At 44.8% G+C, this 23,006-nt stretch overlaps 2 protein-coding genes across 4 annotated transcripts; one reads left to right on the forward strand and one right to left on the reverse strand.

Annotated features, from left to right (window-relative positions):
• Window position 1: 1 nt before the first annotated feature.
• Window positions 2-3,863, reverse strand: Ykt6 (YKT6 v-SNARE homolog). 2 transcript variants are annotated; one of them, XM_037426987.2, is made up of 9 exons: window positions 3,775-3,863; window positions 3,430-3,567; window positions 3,214-3,296; window positions 3,054-3,154; window positions 2,835-2,893; window positions 2,730-2,775; window positions 2,578-2,643; window positions 2,418-2,519; window positions 2-214 (listed from the first exon to the last, which is right to left on the reverse strand). In XM_037426987.2, the coding sequence occupies exons 2-9, from the start codon at window positions 3,534-3,536 to the stop codon at window positions 179-181; spliced, it is 600 nt and encodes a 199-aa protein (XP_037282884.1). In that variant the 5' UTR covers window positions 3,537-3,567; window positions 3,775-3,863; the 3' UTR covers window positions 2-178. The 2 variants fall into 2 exon arrangements, with proteins under 2 accessions (XP_037282884.1, XP_037282883.1); XM_037426986.2 differs by having other exon boundaries at window positions 3,666-3,834.
• Window positions 3,864-3,934: 71 nt separating this feature from the next.
• RpL26 (ribosomal protein L26) lies at window positions 3,935-22,800 on the forward strand. 2 transcript variants are annotated; one of them, XM_037426988.2, is made up of 3 exons: window positions 3,935-4,055; window positions 4,485-4,671; window positions 22,473-22,800. In XM_037426988.2, exons 2-3 carry the CDS (start codon window positions 4,501-4,503, stop codon window positions 22,740-22,742), a joined length of 441 nt encoding a protein of 146 aa, XP_037282885.1. In that variant the 5' UTR covers window positions 3,935-4,055; window positions 4,485-4,500; the 3' UTR covers window positions 22,743-22,800. The 2 variants fall into 2 exon arrangements, with proteins under 2 accessions (XP_037282885.1, XP_037282886.1); XM_037426989.2 differs by having other exon boundaries at window positions 4,052-4,237.
• Window positions 22,801-23,006: the final 206 nt, after the last annotated feature.

Raw genomic sequence — 23,006 nt, forward strand, 5'->3', positions numbered from 1 at the left:
GTAGCCGACGTATGTAGAGTTTATTTGTCCACTTAGTTACAACAACTATCTTGGGGTGGCCCTTTCACACAAAAACAAGTAGCACAATGAGTAGCGCCCTGTGTCCAGCAGGTGCCACGGCAGCCTTGACAGAACACTTATATATCTATACATACAAGTCAATGAGCTCCATCTGCTTTCAGAGGATGGTGCAGCATTGATTGGTCTTGCGGGCCTGCAGAATGACACAGCCAGATTATAACACACATTCACTTACAGCTCCGTAGTTACATGTGCCTGAACACCTCAGCACAACCATAAAATTGGCTGGCTGTCATGTTAACTGCGAACAAATCTTTTGATTAAGTGGGTTCGTCTTCTATGGCACTTACATTCTCTTTTTTTTTTTGCAACCAAGTAGAATCAAACTCTATCAGTTGTTACACACACATCTCGAAACATGCAACTACTATAGCTACAAACAACTCGAATTTTGGAGAGACCCCGCCCAGACGACCGAAACGCAACTGAAGAAATAGTCCCGCTCATGCATTGTGCAATGTTCTCCGAAAGTGGGGTCCTGCCGGCTGTCAGGCTCATGGCATCAGCCCAGAGTGTGCGCTGGTTGGGGCAGGCTTGTATACATCAAGTGCATGTTTTGCAGGATGAACTGCCCAGTCTGGTAAGCGAACATCAAATGCACCACGAGTTGTACAGAAGGCAACACATGGTCCTTCACAGACAGTAATACTGTCTCAGAATACAAATGATAATAGGCATTAAGTTGCCGTGCTGTAAAAGTATAGGAGTCTTTCTTACAGCCAGAACCAGTGGTGCTCGAAGGTTTCCGTTAACTAAAAAAAAAAAGTGTGTCCATTCCCTTTGTATTTCATCAAAATGCCGTAATTTGAAACTGGGGCGCAGTTTTACTAAATAAATAAGCAGTGTGTGTTTTCAGGTTCTCTGGCAAAAGTACCAGCCACGCTTAGACATTTAATGCACTCTTCACTAATTATATTGTGCACGAAATGTTTTAATGTCCCCACCTTTATTTTTTTTTCTTGTTTATGCTTATGCTCATAGAGTCACTTGCATGAAAAGCTGTGCATACATTTTCACAGAATCTGAGAAAACCTGTAAGAATGATATCCCTGCCAGTTTCACAGCTTTGAAAAAACTAAGATGAATTACCACTTCACCAATAAGAACCAGGTCACTTGGCAGGTATATTTCCATACATTAGATTCTGTGGGTATTTTCTTCCTGGCCACATGAAAAGTGGACGCTAGGAGCTTTTGCTACACATGCAAGTCGGCCTGGGTCTGCCGGCCGTTTAAGAGATTAATTTTTCTGCACATATTGTAAAATTCACAATGTAGCCTAGTCATTTTAAGGAGTGATTATGTTCTGAAGCCTAGTTCCAGGCAAAGCACCCAATGTGTGAAACCCAATGCGTTGCACTTGGCAGGCTAGTTCACTAGAAAGCTTGACTGTTAGATCGCAAAGGGATCACCAATGATATTCGATATCTTAATGTGCAGGTAGGATATAATGCAATAGAACATTCAGTACAAAAGGTTACATCTCTTGCAGCAGTTGCAACAGGCACATGTATTGCACTATTGTGGGCATGTAAGTACCCACAGACTATTGTAAAGCACTATAAATTAATATTTATCGCAGTGTATCACAAATTCAGCTCTGGACATCTGAAGTGACAACATAAAAAGCATACTTTTGCAGAATGCTAATTTACCAGTGTGTTAATACTTCAGTTGAGTGGAAGCCTCAATGTACCAAGAAATTTTGCATTTAACAGCTTGGCTCTATCAGCACTGAATGTAGCCAGCAACACGCTAGGGGAGTTTAGTATTCTATAGATTCTCAATACCTTATAATACTGGGCATGTGTACAAGAAGATTCACAATTACCTGCCTGTGTTTTTTTATAACTGATAGAAGGGAGCATGCAAGAGTCTGAGATAGCCTACTTAACAATTGGAGGGCACAAAATTGCATTTTACAGGCTTTGGCAAGTCATTTCATTATCCAAACAAAGCATTGTATTGAAGCCCATTAAGGTAGCATGCTGAAGAACTCGAGATGCAGCTCTAAGCAGTAGCAAAAAGTTTAAAAGAGTTATGCACAGCATTAAAAGATGCATTCGAACAACCACCGTAATCGAAGTATTTTGTGCACCATCAAAAATATAAAATACAAGATTTACAATGAAGCACATATAAATGTACTTCTATTACAAAAAAAGAAAGTCTGGTTGGGGATATGAGAAGCAAGTAATAAAAAAGGGGCAAAAAGCTGCAATTGTGAACACCAGTGAGACACGAATCCCAGGTTAAAAGTGATACTATTTCACGCAAGGGTTGCTTCGATAAATTTGTTAAGCCAGTTGTCTGAAAGTAAGCCATAATAGCACTTACAGTCTTGTAAAATGTTTTTGATTGCATGCTCAGGTCTTCAGATTTTGCCACAAGGTCGTCCAGTTTTTCACCACGCTCCAAGACAGCTTCGATAGTATTGTGCTGCATGAAACGAAGTGGGTCATGTAATGCTGTCAAATAGCCACAGAACCAGACTCACCAAGATGATCTTGGTTTCGTCCAGGTCAGCTTGGATTTTGGTCATTGCATCAGCTTCTGTGGGGACCTTGGTAAAAATAAAAGAAAGTGAGCAGCGGTGCATGGCAAGTACACTAATAAAGTGTACACCAGAAAAGACACTCAGCAAATTACCTGGTACTTTGCCAGATAGGCCTCCAAGCCCTGGTACTGGCATGTGCTAAGAGAGTAGAGGAGGAGAGTATGAAAGATGAGAAAGTCTGCTACGCACCACATTACCTTTCAGATAGAGAAGACCACGTATGTGCCGGAACTTTAGAGGCAAAGTCATCCAGTACCTAGGGAGGGGGGAAAAAAGTACAGAACGGCGAGCTGCAAGAAGACGTAGGTACACAAGTTCTTGTTTTATTACACGCGACGCTATGAGAAAACGACGTCACAAGCTATGTGTAAACAAGCGATTCCACAAAGCTGGTGTTGCTCAGAAACATTACTTACCTTGTTGAGTAACGTGTGCGCCACTCGGCTCGGGTATTCGTGGTCAGAAACGACAACGCCGGCTAAGGAGTCGCTGCGAACGTAGACGTGGCACATGTATTCTGCGTGAGAAACGGAATGCCGATAAAACAACCGTTGGCACACGCAGTGTCACGCCTACCTCTCTCTCGTACAGATGACCGCGTCGCCACGCAGCTTCGAGACACTATGATTTGGCTGGAAAACTTGAGAAATTCAACGACACTGCGAAAAGAAAAATACTTGCATGTAGCTAGGCGCAGTGGATGCAGATTCACATAATTCACTTGGGGCCTTCGTAACTCGACGACACGTATGTGACAAATTTTGATACATGGACGCAGCCGGTTCCACGCACCTCGATCGCTGGAAGAAGCTGAACGACGAAACTTCGCTCGCGCATTTTAAAATGACGCCTTTCGTTGGGTGCTTATACAATACGGATACGTGAAATAACTTGACCATACTGACGTTTTTTCCCGGATCTTCTGTTGGTCTGCAAAACAAGGAACACCAATTGGCATGAAGACAGCGCTGGGTAGGTCCGATTCGGTATGTTATCACCGCAAACTAGATTGCCACCAGATTGCATACCTATTCAATAAGGAGATCAAACAACGAGCAACCTGGCCTGACCTTTCAAGAGTATAACGTGCACTTTATCGCAAAACTAACTGCCTATTTCCCATAGCAGCGTACTCACAAGTACAAAAGTTTCCCTGACCAAATCGACGAGCTATCTTGGAGCGGAAAGCGGAAGTGAACTGATACCCTGGTATCCAGTTCTTGCTACGTAATGACACATTTATTAGAACAATGTAATAAACCTTAATATTAATTTGGCTGTATTAAAAATTTGTATTTATTTGTGTTTTATATTATACAAATTGCTGTCGTGAAGAAGTTTTAGGCACGCATTTTGTGACAAGGTTCTGGAACGAGGGTTCACCGGCTTTCCTTCTTTCCGGTTGCTGCACAGCCGAAGTGAGTAGCAGATGTTTTCGCTGCGAAAATCGTTTTGAATCGCAGTATTTTGTCGCAAATATTGAGCAGCCTTACCACCGTTTGCGTGTAATAGAGTTCTATTTTAGCCATTGACGTGCTAATTTTTAGGTTTCTAGCAGTGCGAAGATTTTTAGACATTTTCAAGCAGGCACCATCATACGGTGTGTTGCCATTGCAGCGTTTTGACATTCTTGTTCTTTGTTGCAATTATTTTCTCATGTTGCGCTTCCTAACAATTATTTGGTGTCCTCTAGTTGCACGCGTTTCGCCTTCTGTACATTTTTCTGTAATGCCGTTCATTTTGTGAAGAATGAAATTACACGAGCACGTCTCCACTTTTGATAGCCATTGCTGTTCAGTTGTGTGTTGCAGCGTGTGTCACATTCGCTTATTTCATCTTTTATTTAGGCCTTAAAAAGACCACATGGCTAAGCTCAACCGCTTGGTGTCCTCTTCGCGGAGGAAGAATAGGAAAAGGCACTTCAATGCCCCATCACACATTCGGCGAAAGATAATGAGCTCCCCGCTGTCGAAGGATCTTCGGCAAAAGTACAATGTCCGCAGCATGCCCATCAGGAAGGACGACGAAGTTCAGGTAATTGTGTTCACTGCTTCTTTCAACTCAACTGCCCCCACGTGCTGAATTTCGTGTTCACCACTGGGGGTGGTAAAAGCATACCTTCTTACACGAGGTTATCTTGCTTCACACCACCAGCGTTCTTAATAGGAAAGGCAAATGCATGGTGCTTTCACACTATATGAGTTCGAAAAATATTCTTAAGTGTTGCAGTCAAAAGGCGCAGGACTAACCTTGGGGCCGCATGAAACGCGGCTCGCCATCAGTATTATACGATTAGAGTATCTTAATGCAGTTAAAAGAAGCTGAGCAATTTTACCAGTGTGCGGCCACTTTCGGTGGTATTTGTGGTGGAGTGCTCTTCGTGTTACGACAAATTTGGTGACTAAAGTAGGTAGTCTGTAGTCTGGCCAGATTACCTGCTTGGTCTACCAGTTCGTATGTAGTCTGGTACAGTTTAAAAGGACAGGAGAGGCACAGCCATAGAAGTGCAGCAACTGATTGCCTTTGCAACTACTGCTCACATGTTTGGCACTGTTCAATAGCAGAGTCCAAGTCGTGAGGCATTAGTCGGTCATATATATGTACTCATTAGTGGAGGCTTGTGATCATCTGCCTTCGAGGGCAAAATGCTGCGACTTTCTGAAGGTGTGTGTACTGGGTTATAGTGATCATCTGTACATACGCTTGCAGAATAATTCGGAACGCAAACAAGCAGCGGCTTGCTGGTGGAGCGCACCGGCAGATATTCAAGCAGGGTCTGCATATTAGCAGTCTGCCTAGAGAGCAAGTTTATCTCCCTGATTCATCTAGATTGGCATTGCACCCTGGTTCATCTAGATTGGCATTGTCTTGCTCCAAAAAGGTAGTGCTAGGTGCTCTTAAGCCGATGGAGACGGAAATACTGAAGGTGTGCTCAGATTTGGGTGCACGTTGAAGAACCCCAGGTGGTCGAAATTTTACTCCGCTACGGCGTCTCATAATCATATGGTGGTTTTGGGTCGTTAAACCCCACCTATCAATCAGGTGCTCTTAGACGAAATGACGAGGGTGGAGAGAGAGGCTTGTAACGTGCCGCGCACAGCAGTTCATGAATATGAAGACTGGCCGTTACCTTGCAGTGTGTTATTGCAATTATCTGCATCCAAGTGCTATTCTGGGAGACTACATGACAGTAAGCCGGCATGGCTACAACGTTAGTCTGTTTTCTGAACTATGGGTATTTGCCTTATATCCCAATGTGTTTCTCCTACCTTGATTATACGAGGGCCAGTGTTCTCCCCAGAAAATTTTGAGAAGTTGACTGGAAACGGGGGGTGTGTCATATGTGCATTAATGGAATAATAAAAACACAAAATGCACTTCAAGCAGGAGGGGTCATATTGATTGATATGTGGAGTTTAACGTCCCGAAACCACCATATGTTATGAGAGACGCCGTAGTGGTGGGCTACGGAAATTTCGACTTCCTGGGGTTCTTTAACGTGCACCCAAATCTGAGCACACGGGCCTACATTTCAACCTCCATCGGAAATGCAGCCGCCACAGCCGGGATTTAATCCTGCGAGTCAGCAGCCGGAGCACCTTAGCCACTGGACCAACGCAGCGGGACGGGGGGGGGGGGGGGTCATATTATTGTGAACTCAATGACAATGGAACAGCTGAGGTTCAAGTGCAACTACGAAACACGAGAAGGCACTTTTATTTCCACTTCTTCTCAGACACGCTACACCTTCAGCCTCTGATTCTTGCTCTTCGCCCACGTTTCAGCAAACTTGTCGTATGGGTAGGTGTCAACGTTGGGTCCTTTGCATGCAATACGAATAAGGCAGTCCCGTGACTCTTCTTTCAGGTGGTCTATTAGTTGTGTCTTAATTAGCTTCAGAGTTCTTTCAGGTGGTCTATTAGTTGTCTTAATTAGCTTCAGAGCTGAAGTTGCATCCAGTCTATAGTGTGTGGGGGGAGTACAAAGTAGGAACCTGCTAAATAAGCCGTGACAAGAAACAGCTCTTTCACATCATGTGCCACAAAAAGCAAAAAGTCTGTAGCTGTCAGCTTTTGTAAATGTTCACATTCAAGCACCAAGTTGACAAAAGCAATCCACTCTGTAAGCATCTACTCGGTATATTGCTTACCAAGAGTTGGGCACAGCCTCTTCAGTGCATTGATAATTTCAATTCCATTGCCACCAACAATTTCTTTGCAGCTGCTGCAGGCAAACAGTAGAATAGCTGGCCAATATAGGGTGGTCCTGAAACCTGTCCTGGATATTTTCCAGCAGCTTCTTGACAAATTCTCTTTTCGTGCTATGGAGTCTCAGGTTCCTGTGTGATTGTATGTCGTGGCAGACACGAAAATCCTTAACTTGTCTGGATGTTTCATTGAGTTTTCAAGGTTTTTATGCATGTTTTGATAAGTCCTTGTATTAGGTCTGCATGCAGAGATGTCTGGAGAGTTCTGGAAAACCTGTTGATTGCTAGAAGCTCGCACATCATCCACATCGCACATCATCATCAGTAGGGTCCCAAGAAACTTTCCATTTGTACTGAACTTGAGAAGTCCTGCTGCCTTGATGTCACTGTTTTTCTGCCTCCCTAAAGAGGCTGATGATAATGGCCGAGATATTGTGGACAGCTGTGCATGACACACCAACACTCTGCCACCGTGTGGCAGATGACATGAGTTTCCCTTCACATTGCTCAGACTCCAAAATGTTCTGCATAGCACTCAGCCCAGCTGTTCGAACTGAGCTGGATGCAAAGAAGTTCTACAGTTGCTGCAAACGTTCTTTAGGCTGCCATACTGCTAGGTTGAGCTTGTGTGCCACACAGTTAACCCCTACAGCCTGAAAGTTCTGGGGAGCTGTTAGAGCTTTTTGCGTGTCAGTCAGTAACTTCACAGCTCCCCCCCCCCCCCCCCCCCGCCTCTTTTTTTCATGTCCTAACTGGTGTGGCTTCATTTCCTATTCCGCAAATGGTACTAAAGAGTAGGCCCATCTTAGTACAGTGGAAGCCCTTTTATCGGTGCAAATGGGCAGTCTCATTGCCATAGCTATCGAGTTATGGCAGCGTCCATGCTTGCTGAACAGCGGTAATTTCTGGTGGTGCCAACGCGTGTTTTAGACTTCGTCGACGTATTTTCAGGCTCTGAAAATGCATCGAAATATTAGGTTGGGTTTACTGTATAGCCGCAGATGATCCGAAGCTGATGTTCAGTTGCTTTTAGTTCATGGTTTCCTTCGCGCAGCTGCTGGGTGCATCTGCGGAAAGATGCCAGCGCGTGTTTTAGACGTCGACGTATTTTCGTATTCCGAAAATGCATCGAAATGTTAGATTGGGGTTCCTGTATAGCAATAAATATCTGAGCCTGAAATCTCATCGTGAAATTTCGTTGAAGTGGGACGGCAAAAGAAAAAGTGTTCGTTGTGGCGACAATATTTGTGCATTTGACTCCTATGGACTGCTGATGGGAAACCATGAATTTTTCGTTGTAGCGGGAATTTCGTTGAAGCGGCGTTCGTTGTAGCGGGGTTCGACTGTAATAAAATCAACAGCACAAGTAAAGTTGGTGGCATTGAGGGGTATTGATTGCTCCTTCGTCACCTGGGTGTAGTTCGTGGTTGCCAAGTACATCAATCATGGTCAAGAATTTAATTTTTAATTCCCCACCAAAAATGTACTAGCAGTGGATGACCAGCTGCTCCACAGTTGCACATTCGGTCGTTTTTGAGCATAAGAGCATAGTGCTCACTCTGACGACGTTCGCATAGGATTCATTTTCAATAACATCCGACAGGCAGCCGAATTGATCTCTGGCTATTGTACGTTGCATTCTTACAGGCTGTTATTTAAGCTTTCACATGAAGGCCAAGCAGAGACAGCAGACCGAGAAGCAGCTCAAAGTGTGTTGTGTCCGGTTTGCACAAGTAATGCATTGATGCAAATGCATGCTTGCCTGGTGGTGTTGCGGGAGACTGGGCACTGCACTTTTTCAAGTGGCGACACGACAAGCTTGCTATTTGCCTAAAACATCATGGCGTCACGGGGAAGCTGGCACGTATCATGTTTACAAACACTGTTAAGCTGTATTCATTTCCATGGTTCATTCCATACGAACCTCTCTAAAGGCCTGTTGTATTGCAAAACACCTCACCTTTGCTGTTGTCGTAAAAGAGCCGAAGTGAGCAAGAACAGGTCCTAAACACGAAACTAATCGCAAATTATCGGAGTCAGTAAGGTAGCGTACGCGTGTGCACTAGAGGCAGACGATCAAATGCAGTCGGTGGCCGGCAAAGTTGGCAAATGGTCTGGTCACTCCAGGCCGGCGACGCCAACAACAGTAGCAGCGATCAAAAACAGGGGAAATGGTCGAGCGGTCTTCGAAAGATCGGTGGCAGTGTAAAAACACGGGCCTCGTCTTGCGATGCGGGGTGCTCAGAGTAGCGGGGGGACAAAGGACGGAGGGGTGCGTAACAAAAAGCAGTAGGGGAGAGCGGCAACAGGAGGAGCGTGTAGGCAGGCTCTCCGATTAACAATAAGAATGTATGGGCACCTCGCGGATGCTTGATCGGTGGTCGAAAGTGGTTTCCCGGGAAATCGGCAGAGCGCTGACCCCGTTCGCTGTAACTGATCTGCGTAACTCGGAAACGTTCATTGTAAGTGCGATATGGTACCATTGAACAAATGTATATTTTCATGGTCACGCAGATATTGTTTATTTTAAGCGAAAGTTCGTTTTAAGTGGGGCCATTATATGTGGGCTTGACTAACTCCGGTTGCGTAGTGTAGTGTACACGTATCCCGAAGGATTACAGCCACTAGCGTGGGTTTGGTCTTAGTGAGCCACAGGGCATGCGAACACGATACTGCTCAAGGTCACAACACTTAATTGCCTGTGGCAACACCAAAACCGCTTTACAGAGCCTGTTGCAAAAGGGGCGGTGGGAAAGCAAGTGGGCTTATCCATGCCATGGGCGAGAAGTACTACACAGGGGGCCGTGAGCACGTCTTTGTGGGCAAAAGTGATTCACGGTGACGCCAGGACGAAAGGGCCCGGTCGCTCAAGCGTGGGCAAAAGTCCGCTTGCATTGGCTTTCGAGAGGTACGGGTCGGCTTAGTATGACCTCGCACTAGCAGGTGCGAGGTCATACTAAGCAGTGTTCTAGCACTAGGACACTGCACTGCTCCTCGGCCTAGTGTTTGGAAAGGGGCAACCGAATGTGAGCGTTCGCCGCGGGCGTAAGGCGTCAGACGAGCCCGAAACAATAGGAGTTTACAGACAGAAAAGAAACGCGTCCTCACCCTAAGTCGCCCTGGAAAGATCTGACTTACTCCCGAAGCGCGCGGAAAACTGCCCAAGCGACTTTGCGTGCGGCGCCACAGTCGACATCCACTACAGAGGTAGAAAAGTTAAATGTCACTCCCGCTCTCCCAGCGCGACAGACCGCGGAAGGAGTCATGTCAGGACATGAGAACACCAGAAATAGGCGGCAAAGCCTGCGCAAAGGCGGCGGGCTAACTTCAATTACCACGGTAGTTCGCTGTTGCGGATCACTACTAGGCACTTCTTCGCTACTACTAGGCTGTCTTTTTTTCGCAGCCATTTCCCGCACACTGAATGAATTACTATTAGCTGAACAGACTGAACGACTGTGAATTTCATTAGGCTTCTTCAGGTTTTTGTTGGCGCACTCGGAAAACACAGAGAACATCTGCCACTTCGTATGCTTAGATTGGATTGGATTTACGAGGTGGGAAGTCAAGTTGGGACGGTCAGTGGGACCACAACACGAATGCTTTAAAAATGTACATACCACGAGCATCTAGGTGCTGTACTAGTGGTAATGTTGCACAAATAAAAAAATGCAGCTTCTTGAAAAAACAAAGTAAAGTTGATGAAGAAATCAGTGACGTTACGAGTAGAGGCCTTAAGCAACGAGAGAAGAGCTTACCCGAGCAGTATGATGAGTATTGGCACGCCGATTGCTGTTTTTCTGTGGCTATGCAGCCAAGCCAATGCCAAGCGAGCTAAGCCTAGGCAGGAAAGGGAAGGAGATTGTCCCTCTTCACGGTATCATGACCAGCCCCGCCGTGGTGGTCTAGTGGCTAAGGTACTCTGCTGCTGACCCGCAGGTCGCGGGTTCAAATCCTGGCTGCGGCGGCTGCATTTCCGATGAAGGCGGAAATGTTGTAGGTACGTGTGCTCAGATGTGGGTGCACGTTGAAGAACCCCAGGTGGTCGAAATTTCCGGAGCCCTCCGCTACGGCGTCTCTCATAATCATATAGTGGTTTTGGGACGTTAAACCCCACATATCAATCAACGGTATCATGACCATCACCGTGCACTCTTCTGTTATTTTGCGATGAGTGAGTTCTTTGACCGTTACTTCTCTCCAGCCGCTAATGAGTTTGTTCATTAAATGTCTCCTTCCCGGCCTGTGTTTGCCATTCGCGGCTTGCGAAAGCCTGCGTCACATGCTCGTAGCTTCCAGTTTATCCCGAGCGCAGCAAGCTAGAACACTGAGAGGTAGGCGGCAGTGGACGGCCGGCTTAAGAGGTGGAAGGCAAAACCGCCGCCGACCACCTTGGGGAGAACCTTGACGAAAATATGTACCATTACATCACTATTCTCCTTACTGTGCCGGCGATGCCGCCAATGAAACATTTTACAAAATGAAATATGGCAGAATGTTGAAATGTAGAAATCTTGTTGCTATCGAAAATGACCAGTAATTGCAACGTGTTGCGAAACGATAGAACAGTGTAAACGGCCTTGGCACTGTATTTGTTCCAGTAATTACTGCCATGGTCTTCTATAGTCTACGGATGAACAAACTCATTTTGTCAAAGCAAATTTCATTCACATAAGCTGATTTTGTGCGTACTCTAATTAGCTCCATACAGCTCCCAAGTATTTTATTTGCACACCACATGCCAATGGTTAGGGTATAATTTGTGCTCTAATCATTTACAGAATCTGGGTGCTTGATAACGAGTATTTGTACATTTCAATCGCATGTAATTTGTTGCCACACACATTCATTTTCTTTTGCTGAGACTTTCTATACAACGCTGGTCAATGACGGTTTGTCTAAGCTAAATGCAAAATAAATAGCAACATAGTAGCAGTGGTGAAAAACCTGTGCAAACTGGAAATTACTGGGCCATACTGCTTCAAAATTGTCTTTTTTTGTTACTTTTAGCCATTGCTGTGGCACAAGGTGGTTTTGGAACTGAAAGTAATGTTGACAGCATGCATCGTAAGTGGATATTACGTCATGGTCGCGATATTGTACTTGCGCTGCTGCTAGAGAACTGAATCGGCTGATCAATTCTTCTGACATTTGCACGATTGCAGTGGTGCCTTTTTTGGTAACCATTGGCAAAGAACGAAATAGATGGTGTAGTCTACCGAAAAGTTTGCCAGTATGACATATTGCCAACAAAAAGCCTTCATGTGTGCCCTGCCGCGGTGGTCTAGTGGCTAAGGTACTCGGCTGCTGACCCGCTGGTCGCGGGTTCGAATCCCGGCTGCGGCGGCTGCATTTCCGATGGAGGTGGAAATGTTGTAGGCCCGTGTGCTCAGATTTGGGTGCACGTTAAAGAACCCCAGGTGGTCGAAATTTCCGGAGCCCTCCACTACGGCGTCTCTCATAATCAAATTGTGGTTTTGGGACGTTAAACCCCACATATCAATCAAAGCCTTCATGTGTGGCGTAGCGCCGCTTTGAGCTTACTGCAGGCTTTTAATAGCTGCCGAATACCTGAGAGCGCTAACGCTCTGATGACTGCCGCCTCTGTTGTTGGGCAAGACTGTGTTGAGCGTGCACCGCTTTGCAGAAATGAAAGCCCCTCGCTGTTTGCGTAGTTGAGCATTGTGGACCGTAGGGACCTAGACTGCAAGCGTAACACACGTTTTCATGAAGCGACGGCTCAAACGCGCCTTTGTCCGCTGCCAGGACTGCTAGAGCTTCCCTTGCAGAAAGCTCGCATCGTCACTTTAACAGTACAGGCTTATCACCGCATCTCTGCACGGTCTGAAACGGAGTGAGCTAAAGCGGCTTGGCGCGGTGTGTAAGCCAACGTTTCTAGAACTAGGTAAGTTGCCAAACTAAGCCATGTTGCGCGGTGCCGCTGCTGCCAGAGACAATTGTGCCGCTGCTGTCGCATCCGCGTTCACTCACTGCATGCTCGCTCGTGTCACTCTCGTAACCTCCGTCGGCTGTGCATGTTGCAGTGCATTGCTATCCATGGAGGCTTCTTTCTGCGTGAAGTTTTGTGCTTCAGCGGGCCCTGTTCTGCTTTGTATGTGTTGCGTGTTTTCATCATGCCCCCACACATTGCGTTCCCGGCTGTATGAATGGCTACAAGTAATGAGTGACGTGTACCACGACATTTCTTTTGTGCCCCACGTGTACCTGAATAGCAAAAGGCATGGGCCACGCTATTCCTTGTGCGGATAAGAAACTGCCCAGCACATCACGTGTGCGTGATGTACACTTTCATGAGGAGGACATCCTGAAGGCTTTCACTCACGTCATCAATGGTAAGAAGGTACAAATCGCCAGAGGAAAGTGGGACATCGTCGAGGGATGCGTTTTGCGAATATTCCCGAATTTGCCCGCTTACCTTTTGAAACTCGTGACAAAGAAGCGAAAGCTCCCCAATAGAAGTGGGGTAGTTTCCAGAATATTATTGGCGAAAAAGAATAGACAATCTCTGATCACTGAGCTCGAAGACAGTGAAATAAGTTCCGACATTCCGTCAACGAGTGGCGTCAGTCCGCTTCAAGACATAGAAAACGTTTGTTTGCCTGCTGCATGCTGGCGGAACATCGTTGAGAATGGCAAGACAAGATGTGATGTTTCTAGTGTTTCAAAAAAAAAAAGCGCTATTTAGGAGAAATGCATGGTCGTCGCAGAAGACATTAGTTACCATAAGCAGCAGTCACCATCGCTTAGCCAAATTGACCGGCTATGCAGGTACCATCACCCAATTGGCCAAACGTCTGGAGGACATAGAAAAGTTGAAAGTGTGTTCATGCTGTCCTAGTGCGTCAGCAGGCAGCGCCGTGAGTAATGACTACGAAGTGCTCACTAATAACCCAAAGTGCGGTTCCTGCTCGAAGCTTTGGCTTCAGCTGTGTTAACAGGTTTCATTAAAGGAACTCAAGGAGTTGCAGAGGGAAGACTTGCTTAAGAAAATGGCTGCACGCGCAGCCTTTCGACTGTCTAAGTTGCTAAAGAATGGGACTGACATGAAAAAAAAAAAGCCGACTACAGAACCAGACAAAAGGCACGATAAACACAGTCACAAGAGAGTTACAAGACATTGTAATTATTTTTTTTTGCACCTAAAAATCAATTCCGAACGGTCATCAACAAGCAACTAACGGAAAGACTCGTTATGCTATATATATGTGAAGGTTAGTTTATCGTGGGCAGTTCAGAAAGCCATAGCTATACTGTATTTACCTTACGCTGCTAACTGGCTAACCTCCCTGTCTTTCCTTTTTCAATCCTGCTCCTCCTTACGCCGCTAAATATTACTCAGTATTAAGTTTCTGCAGCAGCACAACAGCAAATCCCAATAATATAATACAAATCCCGATAATACTGTTGGCAAAGCTCTTTCAGAACACAAGTGTTGAAGATTGGGCGTTCTTTCAGAACGGAGTCTTATTTGGGTGCACGTTAAAGAACCGCAGGTGGTCGAAATTTCCGGAGCCCTCTGCTACGGCGTCACAGATAATCATATGGTGGTTTTGGGATGTTAAACCCCACAAATCAATCAATCAAATCAGAACGGCATCTTGCTACGATGACTACGCGTTTTCCTCTGCTAGCGGAAGCTTGTTGCGCCGCCAGCGCCACTAAACCGGAAGCTGTCCTTGCGCCGTGTGACAGGTAGTCTGACACGGGGAGTTTGGCCACTTAACTAGTTCTAGAAACGGTGTATGCCAAGTAGGTGAAGCGCTGCACGCAACTTGCCAGTAGACATTCGGCTCCCTGCGACCGTATCGTATCTTAAAGTCAGTGTTCGCTAAGGAGCAGATCGCAGTAGGCATTTATTGCAAACAGCTGGCTATGTCAGTCAGTGCGTTGGCTGCGTATCCCGGACTCCACACTAGTATCGAAATGCTTTTTGGTGTCGTCACCAAATGCCATCGGATGGTCGTGTGAGAATGCCAATCATTTCTGAACATGGGCGAAAAAGTAATGGCTTCGTAGTGGGTACTTAAGACAATATTTGCTGTGGCACTGTATTTATTCTTTAATGGTGATGGCACGTTTCAGAAATGCAAATTGGTACTTGGTTATAGGCGTGCGCAAGGCCAGCCAACACATTGACATAATAGGAGAGGGGAGACTCTAGGTCAGCCCCATACATTGGCATGATAGGGAGGGGGGCAGCACTAGAGGACTGCGACGTACGCGCACTCAAGCTTGTCACAGACACCAACCACCCAGCCCCTTTTATAGAAATGCAAAAGGGGATGTAGGCCTATCATTTTAATGCAAATCTACCTGCACTAGGGAGCATCGTTTGCTTGTTAGGGAGACTGCATGCGCAGACCATCGTACTACTTTTCTGTGGGCACGCTCTGCAGGGGAGCGGCTGCGTGTCCAGCGTTCGAAATTTATATGAGAGCCCTGTATTATCAGCCTCAAATGAAAGTCGAACAGCAGAGCGCATGCCACAAGCATTAGAAATGGCATAGTGTGCGCCATTCAGTCATCAGCGCAGAGAAAGCCACATATCTGGGTGGGTAGCACAGCACTGTAGTAAGTTTTTTTTTGTTTTTTTTGCCTGTGTTGCCACTCAGATTTTTTAAAGGAAGAAAATAAAAAGGCAACAGAAGCGAGAATTCTTCAACTTCCATGCATTCGGTTAGCAAACATGCACATCGTTGTAAATCGCTTGCCGGTGCTACAGTCTCTGGCATGGGCGTGCCGATCGCTTGTGGTTAGTTTAGTTGCAGTGTTCTGCTTCAGCATTGTAGCGCTGTCGGTGCAACTTTCATACATTCGATTGGCAAACATGCGCATCACATTAAACCGCTCCCCGGTGCTACAGTTGCCGGCACGGGCATGCCGATCGCTTGTGGTTGATTTAGTTGTGGTGTTCCACTTCAGTATTGTGGCGCTGTCAGCGTTTGGGCACAATTTGAGTTGCGCTTCAGCGTTTCTGCACTGTCGGCATCTGATTATTGACAGGTTTAGGTAGTCTTTGATCTCAAGAGCCGTGATAAACAGTGCCTGTTTTGCTGCTTGTTTGAAAGCAGGTCCTTTGCACTGTCTGTCACCCGCTGCCTGTGTCCACAGGGAAGGTTGCATAAGCGTCCTTCTTTCGAGAATGCCTCAAATTCTATTGACAGTACCAAAGGACAATTTGTAATGGGGGCAATTTGACGCTGGCTCATGTCATGCTAGTAAAGAGAAACAATGCATGATCTCTCTTTGAAAGAAACGTTTGGAATTTTCAGTTATGTGGCTGCATTCCCCCCAAAAAAAAAGGTGCAGGTAACAGTGCTGCTGCACAAGGAAAGGTGATGTCTTGAAGTCAACCACAAAGTGATTAGATTTATCTTTTCTTTTTACGTACCCTGATGCTCATTGCAATGCAGCGCTGGAGTAAATGCGAAGAACTGCTAGTGATACAATGAAAATCGCTTGGCACGTTTAGGCCGGCCATAGCTATCACCATACGACAGCTGGAACAGAAGTGTGCGATGAAAAGAGAGGTAGGAAGGGGACAGGAATACAAGCACCCTGTATATGCCTAGAAGAATGTGATGTCATGGCTTGTCCTCGCTTGTGTCCACTGCGTGTGACAATCCACCGAAATTGCTGCCAACTGTCCAAAAATACGTGAAATTGTTCATCGGAATAGTGGCGTCGGTGTATAGTCTTAATGTTGTCACGTTTTTCTAATTTCTTTTGCATTATCCCTTTAACAGGTCATAATGATTACTTAGTGGAGCATTAGCCATTCCATGTCAGTCTGCTAATGGAATGTACGAGAACAGGCTGCAGGATTTTAAAGCGAAAATGCTGTGGGCCCGTGTGCTTAGATTTGGGCGCACGTTGAAGAACCCCAAGTGGCCTAAATTTCCAGAGCCGTCCACTTAGGCAACTCTCATAATTTTATGGTGGTTTCAGACGTTAAACCCCACATAGCGATTGAGGCTGCAGGCTTTTACAAAAAAGTCAAGTTGATTTATTGTGTTGGTAGTGGCGTTCTGGTGCCTATTGCTCCTAAAAACTGTACGTGCAATGTTTGTGTTTGCTTCACTGCCATATACATATTGTATACCGTAGTGAAGCAAACATACAGCATTTCTGTGTGAAGAGCCCGATTAATGACTGTTGGCCTTATCTTGTTTACATTATAGCAGCATGCCCTATTCCAACAATAATCGGAATCTGTACCAAATAGGCACACTTTCTCTTGTACTGCTGCTAGTGATTTCAAGCACAATTTTTTTGCGCCTCTGAAATAGCTGTTAGGCTCCAGAAATTACTGTAAATCTTAAGCTGGCAGGAACAATGCTACACTAGGTTCTGCTGCTTTGGCGGTGTCAGGAGCATGAGCCATACCCTTGCATTAGGCCTACAATGCACCAACCTGTAGATTATTGTCGTAGCATTGATAAACTTTGCTCCTTAAGAAGTCTGTTGTTTCAGCACTCTGAAAGGTGCTAAAGGGTAGAAAGGTGGGCTAGTTTGTAGTTCCATATTCAGCTAACTTTGAGCGTGGCAACCCATAACAGAGGAACCACACAGCATGAGTACTCCCGCTAGTCTGCAGCTCTGCTGCTGACCCGAAAGTCCTGGGTTCGATCCCAACCGTGGCGGTTGCATTTGTGTGGAGGCAGAATGGTTGAGACCTGTGCGATGTCTGTGCTTGTTAAAGAACACCTTGTGGTCAAAATTTCAGGAGCCCTCAATTACGGCGTTTTATTGTGGCTTTGGGATATAAAACCCCTCGTATTACTATTCCTCTGTCTTGTGGGGATATAAAACCCCTCATATTACTATTCCTCTGTCTTGTGTTGCTGTGCTCCCAGTTTGTCGGAACAAATCTGAAAGGTGTAATGAATGAGGATGCTCTGCACTGCTGTCCTTTTTTTTTTTTTGCTGAGGCTCAAATATACAATGAAATCTCGATGATGCGAATATTAAGAGTATGCAAAATATTCGTATCACCCCGAATTTGTATGAACCAAAAGTTAGGCTGATCATGAAGATCAACAACTACTACTAAAAAAAAAAAAGTCCATTATGTTCTCTTGAACTTTTCTGCCTTCGTCATCTCTCAAGAAAGCTGCTTGAAAGGAATAAAACTCCACTGTTTCCTCTCATGCTGCTAGCACTTAGGCTCTTTCATATTTGTTCTCAAAGGGAGCAAAAGCAGCAAAACTTCCTGGTATTTCACTTGCTTCGCCACTTGAGTACTCGGTTATTCTCGTTGCGAAGTGTATACAAAAAAATCTGCCCTTGAGCATTCACACTTAAGAAGCAAATTGAAGATGTCAGAGCGGCTGGAAAACCACATCGGCACGCTTCGAAAATGTAGACATTCGTTCAGCCCCTCGTACATGCCTCTGCTGTCGCCCTCTTCGCCACTTCGAGGATTCATTCCATTTTGCCCATTTCTTGAGCATTATTAAAATTCATATTGAGTGCTAGATATGCAGGCAAAGCACTGAAAAGCAACTGTTTGCACCTTTTCAAATGTTTTTTTGGGACATAGGCCAGCAGAAACAACATGAGTAGACTCAGCGGTGGGACGGATTCAGTTTGCTGTGGAAAAGTTGAGACACGTTCGGGCATGCAGACTTGGTACTACAGTACCTTCTTTCACTTATGGTATTCTAGACTATTCTAGCCACCACTGACGCCTTTATCATCATGTTGAAATTGTAGTCTGAGCTAGTGCAGCATATGTGGTCGACGTGGTGTAGGTGTGCAACCTAAAGTGTGAAGCGGGAAGGTGATCTGTCGCATGGGGAAAAAATTGGTTTTGGACTTTTTTTAGAGCCTACTTCCCAGCGTGGTTTTCCGGCCAATGAGGCAGTGAAGTAAGGGAAATCCTGTAAATTTTGCTACATTTGCTCCCTTTGATTCCCAGTCTAAATGTGCCTTCCCACAGACATGCTGTGTTGTGCTTTTCGTGTGCAACGGTCAATAGCACGTTTGTATCATCCGCCGTATTCACATAACACCGAATCACTGTGCATTTTACATAATGTGGTCCATCTGATACAACCTTAGAATTTAGATAGTGAAATTCGGATAAACTGTAATCACATCACTGCTATTCTACTGTATTGCACCTCTTGCAAAAAGGCTTAATATAATCTTGCTTGGCCAGCTAGCAGTTCCCATCATTTATTAACTCGTCAGCCAGTGAGGGTGGTAGCTGCATGCTAGCTGGATTTTTCTGTTGCTGATAGTTATAGCGCGAGAACGGAACGATGACAGAGACAATGACTTTGTCGTCGTTTGTTCTCACGCTATTACTATCGTCATGTCATACCAACTAGCCCAAACTGCCACTCTTTTGTTGCATTGGGCCCCTAAACTTGTGGCTCCTCTGTTAGCAATTTCCATCTATGTTATGTTTTTTTTATCATTTTGCACAAAAAAGTTGTTACAATGGGGGATTACACAGAGGGAGATTCCAAAGTCAGCAGACTGTACTGGGGACCCCCCATAATAAATGAGTAACAGAAGTGTATACAACGCAGCTATATATGAACAAAAACTAAACACTAACAAAAGAAGCACCACTTTGTCTGCTGAGTGCACTTCCGAAAAACTGTTTTATCTGCAATGCTGAGAACAGAACACCTGGCAGAATGGAAGAGTGAAGGGCATAGTTCTGCATAGGCCACAATCATCTTGAGGGCTGTTCAATCATTTGATTAGCATAAATTACAATCAAATAATTAGGAAGTGCACCTTTTATGGTGGCAGTAAATCAGATGAGTTTTCTCAGGAGGGCCCTCATTTGTTTGTAGATCAGTTCAAGAATGCGACAGAAAAGCCACTAGGAATAAAAAATGCTCGCATGTGCTTGTAAAGAAATGCTTGGTTGAATACAAATGCAGTCACCATTTCTGTGTGTTCCTGTTGGGTAAATTACAATCAAATAATTAGGAAGTGCACCTTTTATGGTGGCAGTAAATCAGATGAGTTTTCTCAGGAGGGCCCTCATTTGTTTGTAGATCAGTTCAAGAATGCGACAGAAAAGCCGCTAGGAATAAAAAATGCTCGCATGTGCTTGTAAAGAAATGCTTGGTTGAATACAAATGCAGTCACCATTTCTGTGTGTTCCTGTTGAGCGGAAATGGCGGGAGAGGAAGAGGGACTTTCTTCAACCCATGTTTTTCGTAATGCTGGTTTAGTCCTTACTGCAAGTATTGATGTTTTACAGCTGCTTGCTTAAAATAGTGAGATTTCGGTTTATTTTCTCACTGGGATTTCTCTGGGTAGCTTAGTCATTCACTGTTACTGCCCCGCCGTGGTGGTCTAGTGGCTATGGTACTCGGCTGCTGACCCGCAGGTCGCGGGTTCGAATCCCGGCTGCGGCGGCTGCATTTCAGATGGAGGCGGAAATGTTGTAGGCCCGTGTGCTCAGATTTGGGTGCACATTATAGAACCCCAGGTGGTCAAAATTTCCGGAGTCCTCCACTACGGCGTCTCTCATAATCATATGGTGGTTTTGGGACGTTAAACCCCACATATCAATCAATCATTCACTGTTACTGATCAAACGTTGGTACCTGTCCAGTTCAGATAAGTGTTGTACTTTGGCTCGATAGTTTACTGCCAAATAAGTTTGTTTTTCTGCTTTTCCTGACTTTTTCTTAATCTAAACAGCCAGATAATGAGACAAATGTTTTTTCATGGCTGGAATCAATGGAAGTTCACAAGAGTGTCATAGTAAATGTTGCACGGTCTTTACTGGCTTGATATAGTTGTTTTTAGTGTATTTGTGAAGAAAGAGCGGATCAGATATGTTGGGCTGACTGAAATGAAAGTAGTAGGCATTGTGGTTTTGAGCATTTTTTGCTACCCAGACTTGAAGGGAGTACTGACACAGGATTCTGTAGACGAGGTAACATGGGTGCTTGATTTGTGTACACAGTCACTTGCATGCACAAATGTTTGAAATGATATGCACTTGAATGTAAGACAACACTTAACGGCATTTACTTGGCTTCAATGAAACGAAACAGTCATGTACATTGAGATTCTGGGCGATGACGTGTCCAGTTGTGTTCACGTTCAAGAAACTGAGGCAGAGTTTATTATTGCACTGTGAAAGTGCTACTGGGAGCTATGGAAACAGCTTCTGATTAACTGTGGAATGAAGGTTTCTAGCCAATGTGAGTTGGTCATTTGCTACCTATGGCAAGAGAAAGTACGTGATTCTAAATTTCTCTGTGTTTTTTTTGTACATGCTGCTACAGTAAAAGCTTGTAAATTAAGTCAAACTGATGCCCTGGTCCCGACAGTGTGAGTGTAGCCCTGTGCATTTCTATGGGGAAAAACTTCTGACAATTCGAACCGTTGATATCCATGATGGTTAAATTGAACTACCTTTCTTTGCTCCTTTCAGAAGTCGGCCTAGTAGTTACAATATGTTGAAAAACCAAAGAAAATTCCCTAGATATGCAAAATAACGAAACAGCTGCATTTCTAAGTCTGTTTCTAAGTCATTTCTGTTTATATATATGGTATTTTTCTGGAAACAATGTTTGCTACCCTTTGTTGTTTTGCTACCTAACTTTTTTACCATGACGATGTTTATCCACCCTGCTAAAATCCCCTATGGGGATTGCAGTATCTGTAAATAAAATAAAAATAAATAAATTCGATTTGGAATGCTGCGATGGAGTTCTTCACAACTACGAACAATGCTCAGTCACGACAGAATGCTTGAGTAAACGAAAATTACTGATTGGGATTTAATTAATCTTATTCTGGTTCAGAGAACAAACACACAGGGGAGACCTCGATTGCTTCTTGACTCTACTATGTAGATACATGTGTTTTGGAGCTTAATCATATATTTGATATTAGGGCTCACTGCCCACATGAATGCATGTCGGTGTTTTCTGATGTATCATTGGCTGATGTATTATGTTCATTGTTAAAAGCTCTATGAACTTTAATGAAATCATCTGCCACAAATGTGTTCCAGTGCCTAATAACAAGTCAGGAGATGGCTTTGGGTTCTGCTTGCAATGTGGCAGTGTTAGCACATTTGAGTGCCTGTCCTTAATTAAAACTTTGCTTAAATAGAACACTTCTATTACAGTCTCTTGAGTTTGAATTGCAACCTTTTCCTGTATAGCATTCGCTCTTCATTCGTTTACATTACTTCTCTACATAATTTGGCTATTGCAAAGCAGCCTTGTGCCACTATTTCCAAATTTTAATGTGTACTAAGAACATTATTACTCTAAAACTTGGCATCGGCCTAGATTTAGAAGTGTCTTGATTTGCGTTCCGTCTTAGAAAGTTGAAAAGGGGGAAAGAATGTCTTGATTAGGGTTACTGTAGTGTGAGTGCTTACTGTCAGCAAAGCCAGTGACTGTTCGAGGGACTTTTCCCAGTATTATGGGGAGGTGGGAGAATGAACTCTTTATTTTGTTCATGATGCCCAACTAGCTGTGCCAATAATAAATGGACACTGAGAAGTTGCATAGCCGAAAAATATTAAAGAATTGTGAATTATTGAGCATGCAACAGGGCACTAGCAGTGCATGTGTTTGTGCAGTGTTCAAGTTGTGGTGGTTTGTTGCAGGTGGTACGTGGCCACCATAAGAGCCAGCAGGTTGGCAAGGTGGTGCAGGTGTACCGCAAGAAGTACGTGATCTACATCGAGCGGATACAGCGAGAGAAGGCCAATGGTGCTTCTGTCTACGTTGGCATTCACCCCTCTAAGGTGGTCATTGTCAAGCTGAAATTGGACAAGGACCGCAAGAAGATCCTTGCGAGGCGCGCACGTGGCCGGCAGCTCAAGGACAAGGGAAAGGGAAAGCACACTGAGGAAAGTGTTGCCATGGAGACGTAACTTGAAAAAAGACACCTATCATCTGGCTGAGTTTAATAAAGGGCTTTGCTTGCCGTGAGTGGTCGATTTTAATCACACTCAAAGGCGAAAGCCACGTGGTGTGGCCATTTTACTGTACACATATCGACTTCCAGCGTTGATGTATTTCAGTCAACTCGCTGCTGGCTTTAATTGCTTTGCAATTGTATATTTATATCGCTGCTCACTTTCATTTGCTTTTGTAGGGCGTTAGCTGCCCTACTAGTCGGTAAGCGTCGCAGTTTA

Source organism: Rhipicephalus microplus, chromosome X (genome assembly GCF_043290135.1).
Source record: "Rhipicephalus microplus isolate Deutch F79 chromosome X, USDA_Rmic, whole genome shotgun sequence".
NCBI classification, from domain to species: Eukaryota; Metazoa; Arthropoda; class Arachnida; order Ixodida; family Ixodidae; genus Rhipicephalus; species Rhipicephalus microplus.